The sequence below is a fragment of the Schistocerca piceifrons genome, chromosome 3 (assembly GCF_021461385.2).
Source record: "Schistocerca piceifrons isolate TAMUIC-IGC-003096 chromosome 3, iqSchPice1.1, whole genome shotgun sequence".
In the NCBI taxonomy this organism is placed as follows: domain Eukaryota; kingdom Metazoa; phylum Arthropoda; class Insecta; order Orthoptera; family Acrididae; genus Schistocerca; species Schistocerca piceifrons.
This window is the reverse complement of record NC_060140.1, coordinates 538734002-538758112: the sequence shown is the minus strand read 5'-3', so window position 1 is coordinate 538758112 and position 24111 is coordinate 538734002. Positions and strand designations below refer to the sequence as shown.

The 24111-nt window shown below is 40.9% G+C and overlaps 1 protein-coding gene across 1 annotated transcript in view; it reads left to right on the top strand.

Moving 5' to 3' along the window:
* The window catches only part of LOC124788820 (venom carboxylesterase-6-like), a 184084-nt gene that overhangs the window by 72115 nt on the left and 87858 nt on the right, over positions 1-24111 (top strand). Inside the window, exon 3 of the mRNA XM_047256100.1 lies at positions 13644-13920. Coding sequence (XP_047112056.1) covers positions 13644-13920 — 277 coding nt within the window. The remainder of the gene's footprint in view (positions 1-13643; positions 13921-24111) is intronic.

The window sequence follows — 24111 nt, the reverse complement described above, 5'->3', positions numbered from 1 at the left end:
GAGGCAGAACAGGCCAAAAGACCATATCGTTGAAGACGATGATGGTAAATGTTACATTTAAAACAATATATATTGCTGTAAACTTACCTTTTGGTGGCGAGCAGCATGAATTTGTCATAAGTACTAACAGTAGGTGGGATGACAAGTTTCGCGATTAAGGACTGGCTGACTGATCATATCACAGGCAAGTTGAAGTCTCCAATAACCATCCGAATTTATGATTTCCTCCTTTCATTACTACTGCATTATCAGCACGATGAAAAAATTTATAAGAGCACATAGTTCGGTTAGCAACACTGTAGATGGTGTGTAACCGTACCAGCAGCTGATCATGTTTATTTCCACAGGTCTCGCAAGTTGCGAGAGTCAAGTGAGTGAGTATGTGCCAGTTGGTTATGTGAGATCAGCCCGGTGAGATGGGTCAACGTGGAGAAAGAGACAGAATGACGTAAAGTAGCTGTCGGGTATGCACTTCTCTCTGAAAATGCCAGTTATAAAGTTGGTAGATTTCGGTGTTTCAACGGGTCTGCAAAGAATAATGTATCAGCTGCAGCCATGTAATGGGTCGTCAAAAGATCCTGACTGAAAGGTGCCAGAGACGAATGTTACCCCTTGACAACGACAGTGTATTTCGAACCGACAGGAAATCTTGCTGTCGGCGATTCCAGGTACATGCCAATCAATTCCGAGAGAACTTTGCAAAGAGAACTGAAAGTAATGGACATTTGGAGTCCGGTGTAAGGCATAAGGCCACTGTTCACGGGGACCCATAACTTACATTGCTCGAAATTTTATACAGATATTGAATTTCCCTTGAGTTCAGGATTTGCGTACTAAATAAAAGGAATCACGACACCTCATACTGTATTTCAGTGCAGCATTTGCAAGTGAAATAACAGGAATCACAATGTCTTAAAATGCTCTTGAGTGCAACATTTGAAAATTACGCTGTTAGGAGCGACAGCCACAAGCATGTAAATGGAATTTGTAAACAAAAGTGCTTTTGGATCATGGCTCTCCAAATATAATTTACAAGTTGCTGTCATAAGTGAAATGGAAATAATAATTTGCCCTTTATCAGTACGAATTTCTCAGGATTGTACCACGGCTTCCAACGGTGCTGCTATAAGATAAAAGAAAATTACAACCTCACCTGGCAGAGGAGGCTTTTAAGCAATTTATCAGGCAATAGTTGAGCTAATCGTGGCGAAACTGAAGGCGTCCTCATGTATGCTAGCAGCGTCTGGTGGCAGCACAAGACACTGGACGGATGTGGGTGGGCGACGGCCCCCATGTCCCAAAGACCGGCGGCGCGAATGTAGTGGGAGCTGGGTACGCTGTTGTTCCCACGATTCCCTCAACAAGAATTACAGACATTAAAGGTATATTCCTAATAAGCTTTTCTTCCCTTGGCAATATGCATATCACACAATTGACATCGGCGGCCCACATCCTGTGAAAGTGTCCAGCTGACACCTCTGTTCCTGGATTTGATAATGTCTCCTTCCCGGCAGTTTGATGATGTGATTCTGTACCCTTTCAACAATACTCAACAGCAAAGACCGGTCACTGTGTACCAAGGATTTTTGTTCTAGGCTTGTCTTACACTTGAGAGAGAGGGAGAGAGTTGGGGAGGGAGGAAGGGGGGGGGGGTTGGTCAGGGTGAGTAGGCTCTAGATCCTTTCATTAAGTCCATTGTATATTTGTGATATGACATCCAGCGGCGAAAACATTACTTTCTTCCCAACTTAAATGACGCAGTTTCAACACTACGTAAATTTCTTCCATAAAACTTGCAGTAGTCCGCATATAAACTCTTACACTGTCTCTTTGTGGCCCATTCACATTCAAAAAGTTGCACTCCATTTTTGTCTCATAGATATCAATATCTACATTTAATGTCCCTAATTCAGGGCATCTATTAGTACTTGTACATTCATATAAATAGCATCTTAGTAGGTACACAAGGGGTGGTCTGGTTCATAGTGCATTGTTACCATATTTCGCTCCCCTCCCCCCACTCCCCCTCCACCTCTGCCTTCCCCCAGTGACATCATGCGCTGCGGTCAGATTTCTGACAAAGATCAATTGCCCTTTGTATAAAATGGCGGGAAATTCAAATTTTGGGGGAAATTAAAAAAGGGCCCAATTCTGCCACGCATATGATGTCACTGAGGATAAATCCATGTTATAAATCCATGGGAAATTAAAAAATTCGAGATGGTGTAGTGTCATACTGGAACTGAAGATAGGTGTACTGGCCCAGCCTGCATTCTTGCCAGATTTTCCCCTGAGATAAACGATGTTTGTTTCCCCTTCAGTTCCAAGCCTATGATTGTGGAACAAAGTGCAAGTTCACCCCCATCCCGTCTGTACCAGTTCTAGAACAAAGGATGTTTGATTCCCTTGCAAGTACAGGCTTGCCTGTCAGATCAAAGGTGCCAGTCTGAGGCTGAAGATGTTTTTCATGATACAGGTAGTAACTAGTCTGCTGAACTGCTTAAAAGCCCCAAGCTATCATTCATTCAGATATGTAGAGACCTGCGGTCATAGTTGTCACATCACTTGTTCTAAGTATAGAAGATGCCCATCGCGTTCTCCCCTGACATTACTCACTGCTCGCCCCATGTTTCAAATCCAGCTGTCCCAAGTTTAAAGCCGTTCCCTCACCCCTGTGATGTCATAGTTTAAACAATTAAGTCTCTTCTGATGTCACCCTAAGTTGGATCCTAAGTTAAAGTCTACCTTTGCTACGCTTGAACTACTGCTGGGAATAAGATAATAACAATATTGAGTCTTTATTTAAATGAACAACACACCAAGAGAGGCTCCTTTTCCATGATGGCAAATTTCATGATTGCAAGGCTAGTCGAGAAGTCTGCCACCGCCCTTCACATTCATCTGGAGACCTCCAAAGTAGCTTGCTAAGAGCTGTATCATTTCCGCCATCAGAGGATATGTTAGGGCTGAGCCGTTAGCTGCATGAGACATACACGTCCTGCAGCTGGGAGTCAGCCCACTGTCTGTCAATGACAGCCCTGTACACAGAGATGCATACTACCGATTCGATGATCTAAGACGAAATGAAGTATAGAAGTTCCTATTCCAACGCTGGTATGCTGGCGCTGCACCACTTCTAACACCTAAAACCATGTGACCCGAGTTAAAATGATAGGAATCATGAAATCTATAACACACAAGCATTCTGATTCAAAAATAAAGAGATGGAAGTTCCTCCTCCTGGTGGTGGACACTTGTGCAGTGGCTCAGAGGCCAACAAGGAATAGTTTCAAGTACTGTGCTTGTAAAATTCAGCATAAAAAAATTACGAGTGGAATGGACAGTGACTGTTGCAACAGTAACATAGCCAGCCACTACAAGGCTGTCAAACACGCCAACTTATCCGTATTTGACATGTAGCAACAGAATTTTGGAGCTGATCATATATGAGGTGACAGGGCGCATTAACAGAATCGCGTTAGGTACGTATGGCTTAGGGCTTCCATCCACGGGTGGATGGGGCCTGCCAGTTCGTCCTCTGAATGGATCGTCCCCTTTCAGACTCATCTGTAACAGCGCGTTCTCTCTGATATTCAGCCGCCCTTGTCCAAGAGGCAGATTATCTCTGATTCGCGACACAAAATCTCTTTGTATATAATGTGGAACATTACGTGTACAGTGAAACGACACACTTCTGATTTAGAATTGGGGAGAGAGGATCGCGGCGGAACTGTAATTAGCGGCAGTATTGTAAGCTGCCGTTTTGAATACGGAATGAAATTTGATTAATTATGATAACATTTCATCTCATACAAGAGGATGATGTATCATGAAATGTAACTATGAAGATCATTTATGGAAAAATATAATTTCATGAATGTTAAAGGTACGTTTAATTCTTTGGTTATTTTTACTTGCCACTCGTCTGTGGCTCTCAACAATATTTGGCGTGCCGTAACTCGTAGGGAACTTTGTATCCTGTGTAAGCAGTAGAGCATGCACCACGGTCGATTATACTTACTTTAAGAGATTAAATTTTGGACTTTATCGAAACTGATATACGACTGGGACACTGATTCCCATGCTGCAGAGTGAGTAGGTCGTAGCACCGAAGACGGCTTCCCCACGGCGTATGATTGTCTCTCTCACTTGTTAAGCTCCCGCCGGAGGTCCGAGTCCTCCCTCAGGCATGGGTCTATGTGTTGTTCTTAGCATAATTAGTGTGTAAGTCTAGGGACCGATGACCTCAGCAGTTTGGGCCCTTAGTAATTCACACGCCTTTGAACACTTCAACACTATGGTAAGAATTTTCAGAGTCGACGATCGCCGGAATGCTGCAGAGCCACAGAAATTTTATTCCAGGTGCTGACTTCGACATCAAGAGGCAGATATAATACTATATGATTATGAACTGTAACTTCTAATCATTTTCTTTTATAGACTGAAGAATTAAATTAAGAATTAATTTTATACCAGCAAGTGTGGGAGAATAATTGTGTTAACATATTGACGAAACGACTACTTTCACCCAAAAGTTTCCATTCAAGAAACTAGATATTATTTAAGCATAATAATTTCATTTCATTTTCATGGGGAGAGAAGTTAAACCAAGATGCAGTCGCCGGTTTCCACACACATAGTAGGATGGTCGAGGTCCTCCTTTGCGAGCGAGTCAGCGGAACAGTCGGGTTGTCAAGTCTTTAGGTTGCCAGCCACCCAGCCTGCTACCGCTGCACCCTGCCAGTCAGTTTCCGAAAGTTTTCGTAGCCGTAAACGATGGGCGCGGAGTGATATTTCAATTTATTATCAATGTAGGGCAGAAACACACACACACACACACACACACACACACATACAGCATATTGCATATACAGGGTGGCTTTTTACCAGGAGCACAAAGGAATCACACCTGTGGAGATCATCCCTTTCTAAGTTTTTGTAACAGATCGTACAGATACGCCAGCATACTAGGGGTTGAGAAGATAACCTTGTTTCACTTTCCGACCTTGATTCTTAATCACATGGTTTTATAATATTGCTTGCTTCCTTATTCACTACCTTCTGCCCCTTCTTGCGATCTGAAAACATCGCGGAGGCATGTGATACAATTCCAGCGGCCAATGGCTCATCAGTTACTGAAGTGTGCATTTTTCTTGACAGAAGGAAAAGAAAACTATACAGATAGGAATAACAGAAAAGTATAATGTACTAACGAAGAAAGCTGGAGCGTTTAAATGGCGAAAAACGGAACACTACCCAAAGGCAATAAAATTTAGTACACAGTAAGGCAAAATCATTCGTATGCGCAATACTACCACTGCTCATATGCGCCGTTCCGATGTGAGCATATGGCTGGGCTACTTTTCCGCGCCTCGCCTCAAATTTCCCACGGTGCTAGCGAGGCACGCGCGACGCGCGGCGCGAGAAACTGTGCCTAACGCCGCGCGACCTGCCGCAGGCGCGTGTCGCGTCCCAGTCGCGTCGCGTCGCAATTTGCGCGGTCCCATTTGAACCAGAGAAGTTACAAAAAAGCGCGCTGCGCTGCGTCGCGACACATGCGCTATACGCGTCTCAATTTGTGCCGAGCCTAGCGGTTTACGATATGACCGTCATAGACTGACTCTCCCCCCATGAACCATGGACCTTGCCGTTGGTGGGGAGGCTTGCGTGCCTCAGCGATACAGATAGCCGTACCGTAGGTGCAACCACAACGGAGGGGTATCTGTTGAGAGGCCAGACAAACGTGTGGTTCCTGAAGAGGGGCAGCAGCCTTTTCAGTAGTTGCAAGGGCAACAAACAGTCTGGATGATTGACTGATCTGGCCGTAAATTTCCCGAGGGCATGCAGCTTTACTGTATGGTTAAATGATGATGGCGTCCTCTTGGGTAAAATGTTCCGGAGGTAAAATAGTCCCCCATTCGGATCTCCGGGCGGGGACTACTCAAGAGGATGTCGTTATCAGGAGAAAGAAAACTGGCGTTCTACGGATCGGAGCGTGGAATGTCAGATCCCTTAATCGGGCAGGTAGGTTAGAAAATTTAAAAAGGGAAATGGATAGGTTAAAGTTAGATATAGTGGGAATTAGTGACGTTCGGTGGCAGGAGGAACAAGACTTCTGGTCAGGTGACTACAGGGTTATAAACACAAAATCAAATAGGGGTAAAGCAGGAGTAGGTTTAATAATGAATACGAAAATAGGTATGCGGGTAAGCTACTACAAACAGCATAGTGAACGCATTATTGTGGCCAAGATAGATACGAAGTCCACACCTACTACAGTAGTACAAGTTTATATGCCAACTAGCTCTGCAGATGACGAAGAAATTGATGAAATGTATGATGAAATAAAAGAAATTATTCAGATAGTGAAGGGAGACGAAAAATTAATAGTCATGGGTGACTGGAATTCGCGTGTAGGATTAAAAAATGGTTCAAATGGCTCTGAGCACTATGGGACTTAACATCTATGGTCATCAGTCCCCTAGAACTTAGAACTACCTAAAGCTAACTAACCTAAGGACATCACACAACACCCAGTCATCACGAGGCAGAGAAAATCCCGGACCCCGCCGGGAATCGAACCCGGGAACCCAGGAACCCGGGCGCGGGAAGCGAGAACGCTACTTCACGACCACGAGCTGCGGACTCGCGTGTAGGAAAAGGGAGAGAAGGAAACGTAGTAGGTGAATATGGATTGGGGCTAAGAAATTAAAGAGGAAGCCGCCTGGTAGAATTTTGCACAGAGCACAACATAATCATAGCTAACACTTGGTTGAAGAATCATGAAAGAAAGTTGTATACATGGAAGAACCCTGGAGATACTAAAAGGTATCAGGTAGATTATATAATGGTAAGATAGAGATTTAGGAACCAGATTTTAAATTGTAAGACATTTTCAGGGGCAGATGTGGACTCTGACCACAATCTATTGGTTATGACCTGTAGATTAAAACTGAAGAAACTGCAAAAAGGTGGGAATTTAAGAAGATGGGACCTGGATAAACTGAAAGAACCAGACGTTGTACAGAGTTTCAGGGAGAGTATAAGGGAACAATTGACAGGAATTGGGGAAAGAAATACAGTAGAAGAAGAATGGGTAGCTTTGAGGGATGAAGTAGTGAAGGCAGCAGAGGATCAAGAAGGTAAAAAGACGAGGGCTAGTAGAAATCCTTGGGTAACAGAAGAAATATTGAATTTAATTGATGAAAGGAGAAAATATAAAAATGCAGTAAATGAAGCAGGCAAAAAGGAATACAAACGTCTCAAAAATGAGATCGACAGGAAGTGCAAAATGGCTAAGCAGGGATGGCTAGAGGACAAATGTAAGGATGTAGAGGCTTATCTCACTAGGGGTAAGATAGATACTGCCTACAGGAAAATTAAAGAGACCTTTGGAGATAAGAAAACGACTTGTATGAATATCAAGAGCTCAGATGGAAACCCAGTTCTAAGCAAAGAAGGGAAAGCAGAAAGGTGGAAGGAGTATATAGAGGGTCTATACATGGGCGATGTACTTGAGGACAATATTATGGAAATGGAAGAGGATGTAGATAAGGATGAAATGGGAGATACGGTACTGCTCGAAGAGTTTGACAGAGCACTGAAAGACCTGAGTCGAAACAAGGCCCCCGGAGTAGACAACATTCCATTGGAACTACTAACGGCCCTGGGAGAGCCAGTCCTGACAAAACTCTACCATCTGGTGAGCAAGATGTATGAAACAGGCGAAATACCCTCAGACTTCAAGAAGAATATAATAATTCCAATCCCAAAGAAAGCAGGTGTTGACAGATGTGAAAATTACCGAACTATCAGTTTAATAAGTCACAGCTGCAAAATACTAACACGAATTCTTTACAGACGAATGGAAAAACTAGTAGAAGCCGACCTCGGGGAAGATCAGTTTGGATTCCGTAGAAATGTTGGAACACGTGAGGCAATACTGACCTTACGACTTATCTTAGAAGAAAGATTAAGGAAAGGCAAACCTACGTTTCTAGCATTTGTAGACTTAGAGAAAGCTTTGAAAATGTTGACTGGAATACTCTCTTTCAAATTCTAAAGGTGGCAGAGGTAAAATACAGGGAGCGAAAGGCTATTTACAATTTGTACTGAAACCAGATGGCAGTTATAAGAGTCGAGGGACATGAAAGGGAAGCAGTGGTTGGGAATGGAGTAAGACAGGGTTGTAGCCTCTCCCCGATGTTGTTCAATCTGTATATTGAGCAAGCAGTAAAGGAAACAAAAGAAAAATTCGGAGTAGGTATTAAAATCCCGGGAGAAGAAATAAATACTTTGAGGTCCGCCAATGACATTGTAATTCTGTCAGAGACAGCAAAGGACTTGGAAGAACAGTTGAATGGAATGGACAGTGTCTTGAAAGGAGGATATAAGATAAACATCAACAAAAGCAAAACGAGGATAATGGAATGTAGTCGAATTAAGTTGGGTGATGCTGAGGGAATTAGATTAGGAAATGAGACACTTAAAGTAGTAAAGGAGTTTTGCTATTTGTGGAGCAAAATAACTGATGATGGTCGAAGTAGAAAGGATATAAAATGTAGACTGGCAATGGCAAGGAAAGCGTTTCTGAAGAAGAGAAATTTGTTAACATCGAGTATAGATTGAAGTGTCAGGAAGTCATTTCTGAAAGTATTTGTATGGAGTGTAGCCATGTATGGAAGTGAAACATGGACGATAAATAGTTTGGACAAGAAGAGAATAGAAGCTTTCGAAATATGGTGTTACAGAAGAATGCTGAAGATTAGATGGGTAGATCACATAACTAATGAGGAAGTATTGAATAGGATTGTGGAGAAGAGAAGTTTGTTGCACAACTTGACCAGAAGAAGGGATCGTTTGGTAGGACATGTTCTGAGGCATCAAGGGATCACCAATTTAGTATTGGAGGGCAGCGTGGAGGGTAAAAATTGTAGAGGGAGACCAAGAGATGAATACACTAAGCAGATTCAGAAGGATGTGGGTTGCAGTAGGTACTGGGAGATGAAGAAGTTTGCACAGGATAGAGTAGCATGGAGAGCTGCATCAAACCAGTCTCAGGACTGAAGACCACAACAACAACAACAACAAAGACTGACTCTCTTCAAAGCGACCCATATTCGAGATTCAAGCTACGCAGGTTCACGAGCACTTCAATGCTTTATAGTTACTTGACCGAGAACACCTAATGTACAGATGAAAATAATGGTTTCAAATTAATCTTTTTATGAAGGCTAGTCCGATAAGACGAACATTCATAAGGAAGGGCATTACTTGTGAGACTGTCACTGTAGTACACGATTACACAATTTGTAAGATGTGGGATCTTAATAAGTAATAGATTAAGAAGTTTCGCTTTACCGACAGACTGGTACATGAAAAGTAAACGTGAAACGAGTTTAGAGCAAAAAAAATGGCTCTGAGCACTATGGGACTTAACATCTGAGGTCATCAGTTCCCTAGAACGTAAAACTACTTAAACCTAACTAACCTAAGGACATCACACACATCCATGCCCGAGGCAGGATTCGAACCTGCGACCGTAGCGATCGCGTGGATCCAAACTGAAGCGCCTAGAACCGTTCGGCCACAACGGCCGGCCAGTTTAGAGCAACACAGCTGCAATACAGCAGGCGGAAAGTTTTACTCCCTGTGTTCTTTATTCACGTAAATAGTTGAACATCCTCATTATAACCTGTTCTTGGGTTCTGGGAAGAATAGGAACTCCTGTCAACTTGGAGGTTATGAGAGACAGAGTACTTGATGGGAAGGAGAGCTCAAGGGACCGCTTGTCTTTCGGTTAAAGCGATTGACGAAAGTCAAGATTAAACGTATTGCTGGGAGGTCGAATAGGGAACTTCTTCTTACAAGAAATTCAGCTGCTTTGGTACAGTATTTCATTGGTTTCATTCACCTCTTTGAATCACTTGATCTTCATTTATTTCAGTAGGAAGCAGCATTCATAACACGGCCACACCTACATTTTTGGCTACAGTATGAGAATACATTTCCTTCCCTCATGGCGTACACTGCTTCAATCGTACTCTTTGTTTTCTCGACGTAAGGCGTCAGCAAACTTCAGGGCGCAGTCCGACAAAATTCTAATGTCCGTATGTAATGTTTGGAGATGTATACCTGCAGATAGAAATGAGAACTTCCGTTTGATACAAAGCTGCCGGAAGAATGATCTACGCCAGTGCTTGAGAACCTGCAGAATTGTGTTTCTATCAGCACTTACTGGTTTTCAGGACAATGGACAAGGTTAAGTAGTAAAATGCATTTCTACTATGGATGCTAAGAAAATGATAAGCATTCCTTAGAGCGACATTGCTGAAAAGCAAATCTTCATTTTTTAGACATGGTGGCCACATCTAGAGGAAGAACATTTCCCGTCATGTGAAAAGACATCCAGTTTATTTGTTCGCTTCATACCACTTGTTTATGATATTTGTGTTGGCTGAGAAAGTTGGTTGCTTAAATAAAGAAGGATCAATACATAATAAACTTTTCTATGTGGTTGTTGGAACGATGGAAGTGTAGAATCTTGGTTTATGATTGAGTCGCTGAATAAAAGACAGTCATAGCGTTAAGTTCGACGAGAAGTATAGAAGCAGTGGTGTCTTGCATGACTCGAAAGTTTAAGAGTAGAGCTCTGATAAATTGAATAAGAAGTGAACTGAGGTCTGAGAGGCGAGTTACAGTCATCAGTTTCGCGAAAATTTGTTTCCTGAACGAATGATTTATAGCAGTCGAAAAACTAGAACCGAGAGAGTTGCTTGTAAGGACAAGAGAAATATTTCCATAAGGAAAGCGTTGTTTTTTCCTCTGAATGATGAAAACTGATGTCGCTGCTGTATGCAGATGACTGCAAATGAGAAATATTTTGAAAACATTTAAATGGTAGCTCCAGTTTCAAGTGCAGGCACATATTTTTACGCTGTGAAAGTTTGACGATGAGCCGTCAGTTAACATAATGGATTCAGTGATATCAGAATAATAAATGGATTGTTTCACTGCATCATAAGTGATTCTTCGATAAAATAGTGTTGCGGGACGTGTTTGTTTTCCTGATTCTTTGGAGTAATTTAATGGTATCTTATGAATGAAGGAGAGAATAACTGAAATATTTGTTACTTTTCTGGTTTTGAATGTAATAAATTCACACTGACTCCACTCTGTTTAATTTTTGGCAAATCTCTGACCATATAACCAAGCACTAACGATAATTATAACCTCTGTCCAGGGTTACTGCAGTGCAGGTTGGTGAGCATCTCAGCCATATTTGCTCCTCGTATCAGTTAAAAATGTTAAGCGAGGGTAGCTGCACATCATGAAACTCTGAACTGGACATTGGGATCTATCTTAGTTGGTTCTGTTCACGCACTATTAGTGGCCCTGGCCCACGATGTTATTAGAGTCACCTCTCGGAACAAGTTAAAAAACTGTACTCGCAGGCCATGTGGGACAGGCACTGTCATATGTTACGTTGCTAAACAGAAGAATAAACTTGTATATATCAATGGTCGGACTGGTATTAGAATTCAGCTGGGTAGTGAGATATTCAGAATTGAAAGATAAATTAGCTAAGAAAATTCAGTGTCTCAAAAACTATTCAAAGCATTCATAATGTATATTTCCACATCCTTAACCTGGAAAGTAAAAACGGCTACGAGTTAACGGTGGATATATGAGGCATCTTCGATTTGCTGATGAGGCTGTACTGTTTGTCTTTAGTGCAGATGAAGTTCAGTAGCGAAGAGAAGCTATCAAAACTGTTATCAATGTAGTCTGCAAAATCACTACCCATAAAACATGAATAATGTATAAAAGGCGATCAAGAAGTTTCAGCCTGAGGACGTTGACGAAACATTCGTGCAACGTAACGTGATCCACCGTGGGTAAATAAGCACAGACATGTAGGCAAAGGGATTAATGTGGCTTCGTGTCTTTACGATGTGCATGCGGTAAATGTGAACTATGGCGACGTTATTAAGAAATGTGCCCAAACAGGAGAAACATTCTGTTATTCTTTTCATGGCTGGCGAACGACAAACACCGGTAGACATTAACCGGAGAATGAGTAATGTACATGTAGGCAACAAGGCTGTCGAAAGCCACCATTGTGGAACGGGACGCCAAGTTCCGAGTCCGTCGCGATGCGACTCAAGACGCCGGTCGATCTGGGAGGCCAGCCGCATTACGGGCAACGACAAGCGAGTCGTTGATAATGGAGTGAAGTTATCCATCGTTCTCTCGTCCCAAGAAGTTCAAGAGCCAGCCATCTACTGGAAAGTGGATGCTCACCCTGTTCTTTGATTACCGGGGCCCATTGTTTATTGATTTGAAGGAACCTGCTGTGTCCGTCACTGGGGAACGGTACTGCGCTACTCCGGAGAAATTACGGCGTGCAGTTAAGGCGGAATGTCTGGGATAACTGCGACAACGAGTGTTGCTGCTTCGTGATAACGCACGTACTGATATCGCAAATGTCGTAATGCAGAAGTTGCGCGAACTCGAGTGGAGGACACTCGAGCATCCGACATATAGCACTGATCTCTGCCCATGAGGTTATCACTACTGTTCCTTCCGAAGAGGGTGTTCACCGAGCAGTCACGGACTACTTCAAGCAGCGGGACACAGTGTTTTACCGGATGGGTTCCTCACCCTGGTGCGTCGGTGGGATGATTGGCTCAATGTTCATGGCGATTTTGCCTGCTTGACGTACTGAGCACTGAACGTCCCGCGAACGGAAACTTCTCGATTGCCCCTTATATAACCAACATATCGAAATGAAATCATAGAATCAGAGGACGAAAATTTTATATTTCCGACAGTGAAAGACAGCTACTAGACCGACAGGAATAGAAATAAAAAGAATTTATCTGACTGCAGTGATTCTGGTAAACTACAGGGCTGTGTATTGTGATCTTTAGCACGTAGATGAACTAAGGCTTAAATCAGTGTTGCTGCAGGTTTTGGGGTAAGGATCAGAACAGAAATAAATGACCCTGGGAACAAACTAGAGTGGGAAACGTTGATACGACCGTAAAGAAAATGAAATCGAAATGGAAAATATAGCCAGAAGACTGGGTGGTAGGTTGAACAAGGAAATACTAGGCTTTATTCCAAGAGATAAGAAGAGAAGACGACAATCAAATAAAGTGAATGGACTTTATTGGAACACCTGGAGGAGCGACATCGATAAATAGTGTTGAAGAACTTAATTTATGTATAAATCTAGAGGTTGTCTTTACACAACAGAGGATGTAAAATTGCGTATGACGATATTGTACAGGGTGTTTGAGAACCTCATTGACAAACTTTGAGGAACGGTATGTCATACAATGAGTTCATTTTTCATTAAGGAATATGTTTTTCTCATCCGATCATTTAAGACCTATGGACATCATATGGCTGATACTGAAGATGACGATGAATCATAGAGACTAAAGTCTTCGTCTCTGTAAGCATAATCGTACTAAATATCAGCAAAGAGTATGTAAATATGTGTAAAAATAGCTACGAATATCAACAAATAAAGTCCAGTGATAGAAGGAAGTCACCACTGTGAACAATATCAATATAATACTAGCAGTCTTCGACATTTTCTTGCGATTTTGAAACCAAAAATTAATTTCTGACAGGCGCCACGACCAATAGCGGGTTGGGAGGGCGTGTTCAACGCCACAGAATATGGCAGCAATTGTGTACAAGAGGACGGCAGTGGGTCGGAGGACTGCCTCTACCTGAACGTGTACGTGCCTGGCGTTCCAGCGGAAGGCGCAGCGCTGCCCGTCATGTTCTGGGTGCACGGCGGGGGTTTCTCACACGGCAGCGGCGATGGTCGTGAGTTCGGGCCTGATTTTCTCGTCTCGTATGGAGTCATACTGGTCACTGTCAACTACCGCTTGGGCCCGCTCGGTAAGTACTTATAACAAAAGTAATGATGATAAATACGAATGATAACAGGTAGCCATACGAATGGAGGAACTAGTAAAATACACCGACGGAAAACATCGCAACACCAAGAAGGAGTTGTGTAACATAAATGGATGTTGGTTGGCGTGTCTATACATCTGAAAGATTGAGGTCGAATCAATTTTCGCGCCAGTCACATAAGAGTGTTGCTAGTAGCGTCACCATGAGGATACAAATCATTTTTGCTTTAAATACACTCCGTAACTGTCGTGAGCGTTAATTACCTTTGAGATTGGACGTTGTGAGCTGATGTTAGTCAAGAATGCTTTCTAGGCGTCAAAGATATGTCACTGAGTTTGAATGAAGTAGTGTAATAGGACTACGGGAAGCTGGATGTTCCTTGAGCGATATTGCAGAAAGATGTGGCAGGAATTTAACCATTGTACATGACTGCTGACAGCATTGGTCACGAGGATGTACGGTCACAAGAAAACCAGGCTCCAGACAGCCACGTGGCACTACTGAGAGGAAAGACCATCGTGTTCAGTGTATGGCTCTGTCGCATCGTATTGCATCTGCAGCAGCAATTTGAGCAGCAGCTGGCATCACAGTGACACAAAGAACTGTTACAAATCAGTTACTTCAAGGAAAGCTGCAAGCCTGACACCTTTTAGCGTGCATTCCACAGACGCTGAACCACTGCCATTTGCGACTTCAGTAGTATCAAGCGACAATTCATTGGAGGGCAGGATGGAGGTCTATTGTGTTTTCTGATGAAAGCTAGTTCTGCCTCAGTGCCAGTGACAGCCACGTGTTGGTTAGGAGAAGGCCACTTGAGGGCCCACAACCAATCTGTCCGCATGCTAGAGACACTGGACTTAATGTAACTTGCCAGTGACTGGTTGGAAAAACAGTAAGAATTTTCATAAAGTTTATGAAGGTATAACTACATAATGTGAACTCTGAATACAAAGAAATTTTAGATCAATGAAAGTGTTTTAAGGATGAAGATTTTGATATAAGAATAATCAGAATAGCTTTGATATAAACTTTATTATATAAACATTTATGTTGGTCAGTAATTTAAAATTTTTCCTGGCAGTCTATGTTTTTAGTCTATAGACTTATTAACTACTTTCCTTAGGTGCTTAAAACTTTATTATCTAAAAAGTAGACAACAACCAAACGATTTCAGTCAATAGTTTTTGTACGATAAATACATAAATTAGACAATCAAAATTAAGGTAATTTTTATATAATTAGTACGGGTATATTTTTCCTCCTGGTGATACTAAGCCGGTGTCTGTAGTCTACTTTTCTCCAAATGGTAGCCTGAAATATCACAAAAAATTCCAGACCTCTAGCTCAAATAGCTTTTTTGCATAAAATAAACATATCAGGAAATCTGATTCTTGGGAAATTAAGTTTAAAGGTACATTTCATCTGTTACTCACCTCTGTTGTTCTTAAAACCCTCCAGTGCATAATATTCTTGGTTTGTGTGTTCCTCATCTTCTCTCTTCCTTTTCTCGCTCCTCTTTGCTATTCTGGCCTCTCTAGTTGCCTCAAGAACGCATTTCTTGCCTTCGGCCACTCTCAAGGAATCAATTGCCATCTTTGGTTGTCTCATATTGAAACCATGAGTTAGACCTAACAACCCTAAAACATCACATAAGCTAACTGTCCCATCATTAAAGCAAATAACGGCATCTAATACACTTAATCTCATAGTATTGAATCCAACAAACACAGTTTTAGGCAGGCATTCCAATATCACATGGTTGAAACATTCATTAACGTCTTGTATTTTTCCATGTAAGCACCATGACAATAGTTTAGTGTCGCTTAGGTCCCTGTATATGGGCTTCATTGTTTCCAATAAATCAGATGGCAGGGAGTGATGGTGTGCATAAGTCTCACCATTTCCTATTGCTTTTTTGTATCCACACCATGTGTCTACACCACTGTCACAGAGAACATGCTGCAGATGGTCGTCCATAGAAGCTTTATGGAGAAAGTTAGCCCCTACTGCTTTCTTCATGACCACAGTATTGTCTAGATTCCTTCTTATGGCTGAACCATAATAGAGCTGCAGTTTGTCCACCTGTTCCTTAGTAAGACGACCCCGACCACCAATTGGTCTGCCATCACTGAGTTTTTTCCCCTTCATGTCTTTCATTAGCTTACGTAAACGTGTACCCATCCTCTTTTGGATATGACCATCACATTCTAACTTTTCAACTTTTACAGTTCTTCCATAAGGCATATTTTCCAACACATTTGCAAACTCTTTGGAGTCTCCATCTCCAAGGTACTTCATATACCGTACTCCATAATTCTCTTCTGACCTTTGAAATATTCCGAGAACTCCCTCTGATTACATTCTACCACTGATCCCAGAAAAATTCTGAACACAAACATGATCCTGGTCATTTCCTTTGCAGTCATGGCAGTCCATTGTCATACATTATATGTCAATCACCTTTCCATTTTCTAGGGATGTTGCGGTGACAACACCATTCAATGATAGGTGATCACGCTTCTGCCATGTTCCATCAGAGGCTGCAGCTATATCAGTGTCACCTTCATTGCATAACATAGTTTCTTTTACTGGTTTCTTCATTGACACAGCACTCACTTGACCAAGACTTTCAAGAAGTAACTGTGTGTATTTCTCAGGTCTTTTAGGTGGGGGCATATTCATGAAAGCACAAAATGTTTGAGCTGCCTTTCTACCCTCCCAATACACCTCATTCCATATGCAAGTCTGATATTTGTCTAATAAACTCTTCCTTTGCACAATCCAGAAGAATACCCTGTTTTAGTTACCCCACAGAAATCACAAAACACATTTAACTTACTAGCCACACCTTTCCTGCCTTCAAAATCTTCGACAATTTTAATACCATCTTTTCCACAAAGCACACACACAGCAACATTCTTTAGAAGCGAACATAAAGCACTCAATTCAGCAATTATGGAAACACATTCCGTTACAGTGTTTTGATCATATTTTATAGAAATGTCACTCTGGGTACTCAAATATTTTAGCTACTGTCTTGGGGCACTTGGCGGAGTCGACATAGCGTCCAGTTAGTTTGTGGATGTAATTACACAGTCTCTACTTCCAACGAACTAAACCGATTACCATCAAACTTACGTTTTCCCGTTTCAAAACACATTTTTGGAGGCATAACTTCTTCCGAGAATGACACAGCACCATCAACTCAACAATGTACAGAAGTTTGAACACAAACAACCATCGAAAACCGTAGATATATAAAGGAAAACAAAGGAGCATCGGAAGGCGTGTGTGTTAACAGGGCTGCCAACACAAAAAACGATTACGAGATGTATCTTTTCGAAGAGGAAAAATAATAATGACGCCATTTGAAATCCGACCGCAGCCAAAACACGGTCGTTGCCGCATACCGACATATACTTAAATTTGTTTTTAAAGATGTTCCCGATGCCCAAATCGATTAATTTAACTACTATTTTGTTCAAAAAGTTCTAAATATTGATGTAAGACGGAAAAAAATCGAATTTTTGAATCAGATTCACTAGCAAGTCACCTTCACCTGGAGTTTCGGTCTGGGGAGCGATTTCGCGTGACAGCAGGAACACTCTCGTGGTTATCCCATGCACCCTGGCTTCAAATCTGTACGTCAATGTAGTGATTCGACCTACAGTGCTGCCCTTCATGAAATCAGTTCCAACGCCTGTTCTCCAACTGAATAACGCTCGCCCACATGCCACTTTTGTAACCCAACATACTCTATAGAGTATTGACAAGCTGCTGTGTCCTGCTCGGTCTGTTCAAATGGCTCTGAGCACTACGGGACTTAACTTCTGAGGTCATCAGTCCCCTAAAACTTAGAACTACCTAAACCTAACTAACCTAAGGACATCACACACATCCATGCCCGAGGCAGGATTCAAACCTGCGACCGTAGCGGTCGCGCGGTTCCGGACTGTAGCGCCTAGAACCGCTCGACCACCCCGGCCGGCTGCTCGGCCTGTCTCCAATCGAGCACATATGGTACATCGTCGGACGACAGCTCCAGCGTTATCCACAACCATTATTTAACATCCCTGTGTTGACCGACGAAGTGCAAGAGGAATGGATCTCCATCCCACAAATTGACATCCGGCATCTGTATAACACAACGATGGCGCGTTTCCAGCTTCTGGCAGTTAACACCGATTATTAATGTATCAGCATCTCACATTTCCAGTGGCATATCTAACGCTTACATTACTTAACCTGTGATCTTGCAATAATACTTACATATGTTACCTAGACAACTGTATTCCCGAAATGTCAATACTCTGCATTAATTATTCTTTGTCGTTGCGGTCCCCCCCTCCGACAATGGTCAGTGTATGATATGTGAAATACTGCAGCAAGCGACTAGCTAGTAGCGTTAGGATTCCAGGTCACAAAAACAACATGAAAGGCCGTCCAGGAGAGACATTAAATGTAAGAAAGAAAAAAAAGTGAGAGTGAGACAGAGTAACTTTAATAATTGAAAACTGAGAAACAACTTTCAAGTGATTGCAAATTGAGAAACTTTCCGTTGATGTTTGGAAGGAACTACATGGCGCGGACCTTCTATCGCAGTAATTGCAAATGGCGCACTATGATATGCAGGCCTTACTGGACACAAAAAAGGTTTCAATTAACGCATGTCCAAAACAAAAAAAAAAAAATCATCAATAGTTAACATGTGAATTGAGACCTGCACGCTCAGCAAATGAAAGTAAGGAACGGACAATTGTAAAGTATAAGTTTAGCTATATCAAGAAAATATGATAAAATGGAAATGACCCCGCCCTGTTGCATAAAACAGGGTGTAAATAATGTTTCCACTAATACAAAAACATTTAAATTAATCTGAGTACAAAATAAAATTAAAATAAAATTAACAAAATTAAACTAAAATTAGCAAGGGATAAGTAAAAATACTGATAAATTGAAAACCGGGCTCAGACTCACTAAACAAAAACGACTGTGTCATGTACACGCAGACATTTTTAGTAATGCAGGTTGGCCATCAGTAAAACTTTTAAACAAAATCGAATCAACTAAACATAATACAATGATGCCTAAGATCAGCGGATAGCTTCGAATTTTCATACAGTCCACATACTACTGTGCTCTCCAAACAAGTCCCACGTTAGCCAATGCCTGTTATTCTGTAATTCCAATCCGCAAGTGGATTCTTTACCCGTAAATACGAGATTAAATTCCAGAGCCGTCATCCACCAAATCCGAGTAATGTCCTTCTCGGGCGTATAAGTTGATGGAATTACGCCACCCACATGCTCTAAACAATATTTAATTGTAGCAATTGCTCTAAGCGTCCATGTCGCACATAACTAAATGCGCTTTCCCTTTGACGGCCATCCTCCAGCAATTGATGTTAAACGAGTGAGGATTACATACAAATTTAAGACATTTCTTTAAGTATTAAGTGAAGAATTTAGGTTGTTTTCATTACACATATATTTAGTAGTGTCGTATCTACTCCGGGAATTAAAGGTTTTAAGTTCAATCTTTGATTTCCTTTCAAAACGTGCAAAGGTCGTTTCGTGCATACACGATCTTAGGCCTAATTTTTCGAGTATACGAGTTTTGATTTTTAAAGTTAGCTTAACTGCATTATGTTACTACATTAATAATATACACGTCCATTAGTATTCCATATACCTTTAGTGACTCTTGTGATCTGTAGTTAATAGAATATTACCGTTATTGCCTAGATAAATTTTGTAAAAAATGAGCAAGAAGTGTTTTAGCTGCCATAGGGAAGTCAGTTCTATGGTTCTGTGCAACTGTTGTGGCAGATGGTTACATTGGGGTGAATGTAGTGGCATGGGAATTGGGAAGCAAATGGGTCTCTTCCACGGTAATGCAGATTATGTTCAAGGGATAGGAAAATAACGGAACAGGAAGGGAAGATTAGAGCCCTTCAGGCTGAACTGGATAGTGCTATGGAGGAACTGACGAGGTTAAAGGAGGGGGAGAAGGGTGAAGACAGGTGGGAAGTGGTAGCAACGAACAGGGGCCACAATAAGAGAACAGTATCTGACAGTTTCATCATTGGCACAAACAACAGATTTGCCTTGCTGCCTCAGTCATCCAAGGAAGAGGCTCAAGTATATGTAAGTGCAGTCAGCAGTCAGCAGACTTTCACTAGGAAACCAACTCTCGCAAAAGAAGTGGAAAGTAAGAGGGTAGCTCTGTTGTTAGGTAGTAGCAATGGAAGAGGTGTGGGCCAGATCTTGCAGGAAAAATTAGGTGACAGGTACTAGGTCACAAGTATTTTCAAGCCCAGTGCATGTCTTAGCCAAGTGACAGAGGATGTAGGATCAGTGTGCAAGGGTTTTACAAAGCAAGATCAATTGTGGTAGTGGGTGGAGCGGGAAACAGCACTGATAGGGATCAGGGCTACAATATTGTGACCTGCTAAAAATAGCATCTGCAACGAACCATACAAATGTTGGCCTGGTTGCAGTATGCTCGGCCCCAATTGAACAGCTCTGTCAGGAGGGTCAATATGGAGCTAGATCAGCTGCTTCGGGCAGCTACTTTGTCAGATACAGGTTTGGTACCTGTTGATGGTATTGGTCAGTGGGACTTCACAAGACATCGCCCGAATCTCAAAAGGGAAGGGTAAACTGGCTGGGATGATAGAAAAATCTTTAGGAGGGCACTGAAACTCATAGGAGCCCTTTTTTTAGGCAAAGATCAGTGTCCTATCATCCTACATTGAATTAAACCAAGCTCAATGAGAAGTTCAAATAGGCAGGTACTGGAGATTTGAAAATATCACAAGATTCTCATAACAGTACAGTGAAAAAAAATGTTAGTATGTCACAAGATTTACATAAAAGCAAAGTGTAAATAACGTTAATATATTTCATCAGAGTAGCGGGGGATTAAAAAACAAAGTAGATGAGTTTCTTGTTTGTTTAGAAGATTTGGAAACTGAGGATGGAATAAATGTACTATGCCTGCCTGAACATCATATAGTCATACGTATGGAAATAGTAAATGTAGATGGATATCAGCTTTCAGCACATGTATGTAGAGACACTATGGAGAGAGGAGGAGTTGCCATACATGTTAAAATCTGTCATAGAGTGAAAAATTTGGAAACCAAAAATTTTTGTATAGAGCAACAAATAGAAGCATGTGTATGTGAGCTTAAACTAAATAACGGAACTTTTATAATTGTAGCTATATATAGGTCCCCATTGGGAAATTTTCAACTATTTTTGAAAAACTTGGATACTTTGTTGTGCTGTCTGTTAGAGGAAAGCAAATTATTGTTTATGGAAATTTCAATGTAGATGTTATGAAAGAGTCTGATAGAAAGCTTGTCCTTGAAATATTACTTGGTTCTTTCAATTTGACATCAGTTATTGATTTTACTACTTGGGTGGTACAGAAAAGCTGCACACTGACAGATAATGTTTTCATAAACCAAGATAAATTTAGTAAAATAAAAACTTTTCCTGTTAAGAATGGTCTGTTTGATCATGATGCACAGCTAGTTACATTATATGACATAGCTCTGTACAGTAATGCAAAACAGTCCTCCAGAATAGAACGTTCAATTAACGATTTAACAGTTCAAAATGTTAGGGAAAGCTTGCAACAGTTAGACTGGGATGAGGTGTACAGAGAACATGATACTAATTTAAAATTTAACCTATTTCTTGATACCTTGTGAGTATATTTGAAAACAGTTTCCCTAAGAAAATAGTGAAATATAATTGCAAGAAACCATGTAAAGGCCATGGCTTACTACAAGGATAAAAATATCTTGCAAACAGAAAAGGGAAATGTATCTTATAGCTAGGAGGAGTAATGATCCTGAAACAGTGGAACATTATAAAAACTACTGCACTGTGTTAAGAAAAATTATTAAAAAGTCCAGAAGTATGTGCATTACGTCTGAGATTAGCACATCTGACAATAAAATTAAATCAATTTGGAATATTGCTGAAAGGGAAGCAGGGCAACTGAGAGCACAGGAAGACTGTATTTCTGCTAAACACAATGAGTAGTTTGTTAACAAGAAGTCAGAAGTAGAAAACATTTTTAATAGTCATTTTTAAGTGTTGTAGACAAAATAGGACCCAGCTATTCATTATAAAATGCAAGGTAGTATATGGAAGAGGAAATATCCATGCAATTGGACTAAATTAAAATTCAACTCGCCTCTCCTACTGAAATTAGGAAAATAATAAATTCACTCTAAAGTAAAAGCTCACATGGAATTGATGGCATTTCCAACAGAGTACTAAAAGGCTGTTCCCAACAAACAAGTAGGATTCTCAGCCACATATTAGTAGCTCACTGAAACAGGGCATTTTTCCAGAGAGACTGAAATATGTTATTGTTAAACCATTGCATAAACAAGAGGATAGATAAAATGTTAACAACTATCACCCAATCTCACTTCTGACAGCTTCATCCAAAATTCTTGAAAAAGTAATGTATTCATGAGCAGCATCACATATTTGTAAAAATGAAGTACTAAGAAAATGTCAGTTTGGTTTTCAGAAAGGCTATTCAAAAGAAAATGCTAAAGTACTTACACTGATCAAATATTAGATGCACTGAATAACCAAACATTACCCATTGGGATATTTTGTGATCAGTCAAAGGCTTTTGATTGTGTGAATCATGAAATTCTTCTAGATAAGCTTAAGTATTGTGGCATGAGTGGGACAGTGCACAAATGGTTTCATTCTTACTTAACTGGAAGAATGAAGAAGGTTCAAATTAACAGTACAGATAGTCTTCAAAAACTGGTAGCGTCCTCTAACTGGGGAGGTATCAAGAATGGTGTCTCAAAGGTTTCAGTCTTGGGTCCCTTATTGTTCTTAATATATATTAACGACTTGCCACTTTATATTCATGAAGATGCAAAGCTAATTCTTTTTGCTGATGATATAAGTATAGTAACCACACCCAACAAGCAAGAATCAGCTGAGGAAATTGCAAATAATGTCTTTCAGAAAATGATTAAGTTGTTCTCTGCAAATGGAATCTCACTAAATTTTGAGAAAACACAGCTTATACAATTCTGTACAGTAAATGGCATAACACGAATGATAAATATAGACTGTGAACAGAAGTCTGTTGCTAAGGTAGAATGCTCAAAATTTTTGGGTGTGTTGATGAAAAATTGAACTGGAAGAAACACATCGATGATCTGCTGAAATGATTAGGTTCAGTTACTTATGTTATTAGGGTTACTGCCAATTTCGGTGATAAACATATCAGTAAATTAGCCTAGTATGCCTATTTTCATGCACTGCTTTTATATGGCATCATATTTTGAGGCAACTCGTCATTAAGAGAGAAAGTATTCATTACACAAAAGTGTGTAATCGGAATAATAGCTGGAGCCCACCCAAGATCACTTTGCAGACATTTATTCAAGGAACTCAAGATATTTACAGTACCTTCGCAATACACACACACACACACACACACACACACACACACACACCACAGAGAAATTTGTCATTAATAACCCATCCCAATCCAGAAATAACAGCAAAGTGCACAGCTACAACACTAAAAGAAATGATCATCTTCTCTATTCTGGATTAAATCTCACTTTGCCACAGAAAGGGGTGAATTATGCTGCCACAAAAATCTTTGGTCATTTGTAAAATAGTATTAAAAGTCTGACAGATAGCTAACCAACATTTAAAAGCAATTTAAAAGATTTTCTGAATGACAGCTCCTTCTACTCAATAGGTGAATTCTTAGATATGAAGTAAGTAGTAACTGTAAAAAAAAAAAAAAAAAAAAAAAAAAATAGTTATTTTGTGTAAAGAAAACTTATATTAAATTGATACATTCCACATCATTAAGAAATGTCGTATTCTTTATCTACGGAACAAGGATTAATGTATGTATGAGCTGGTGGGGCCATCATTACGTCAGCGTGGCAGAACGCGCAGGTGCACCCTGGCGAGAGGCAAAGCAAGCCATCGCTTAGCTACAAGCTACATTCAATGATGTTATATTGCTCTTTCGATTACATATTGATACGGTGTGGATAAGAAAGAGACGTCACTGCAGTTATCGATATAGGTTCGATTACTTTCCTGTGAAACAAAGAGAATGGGAGAGACACCACGATCTGCAAGTTTGTTCTCCAGT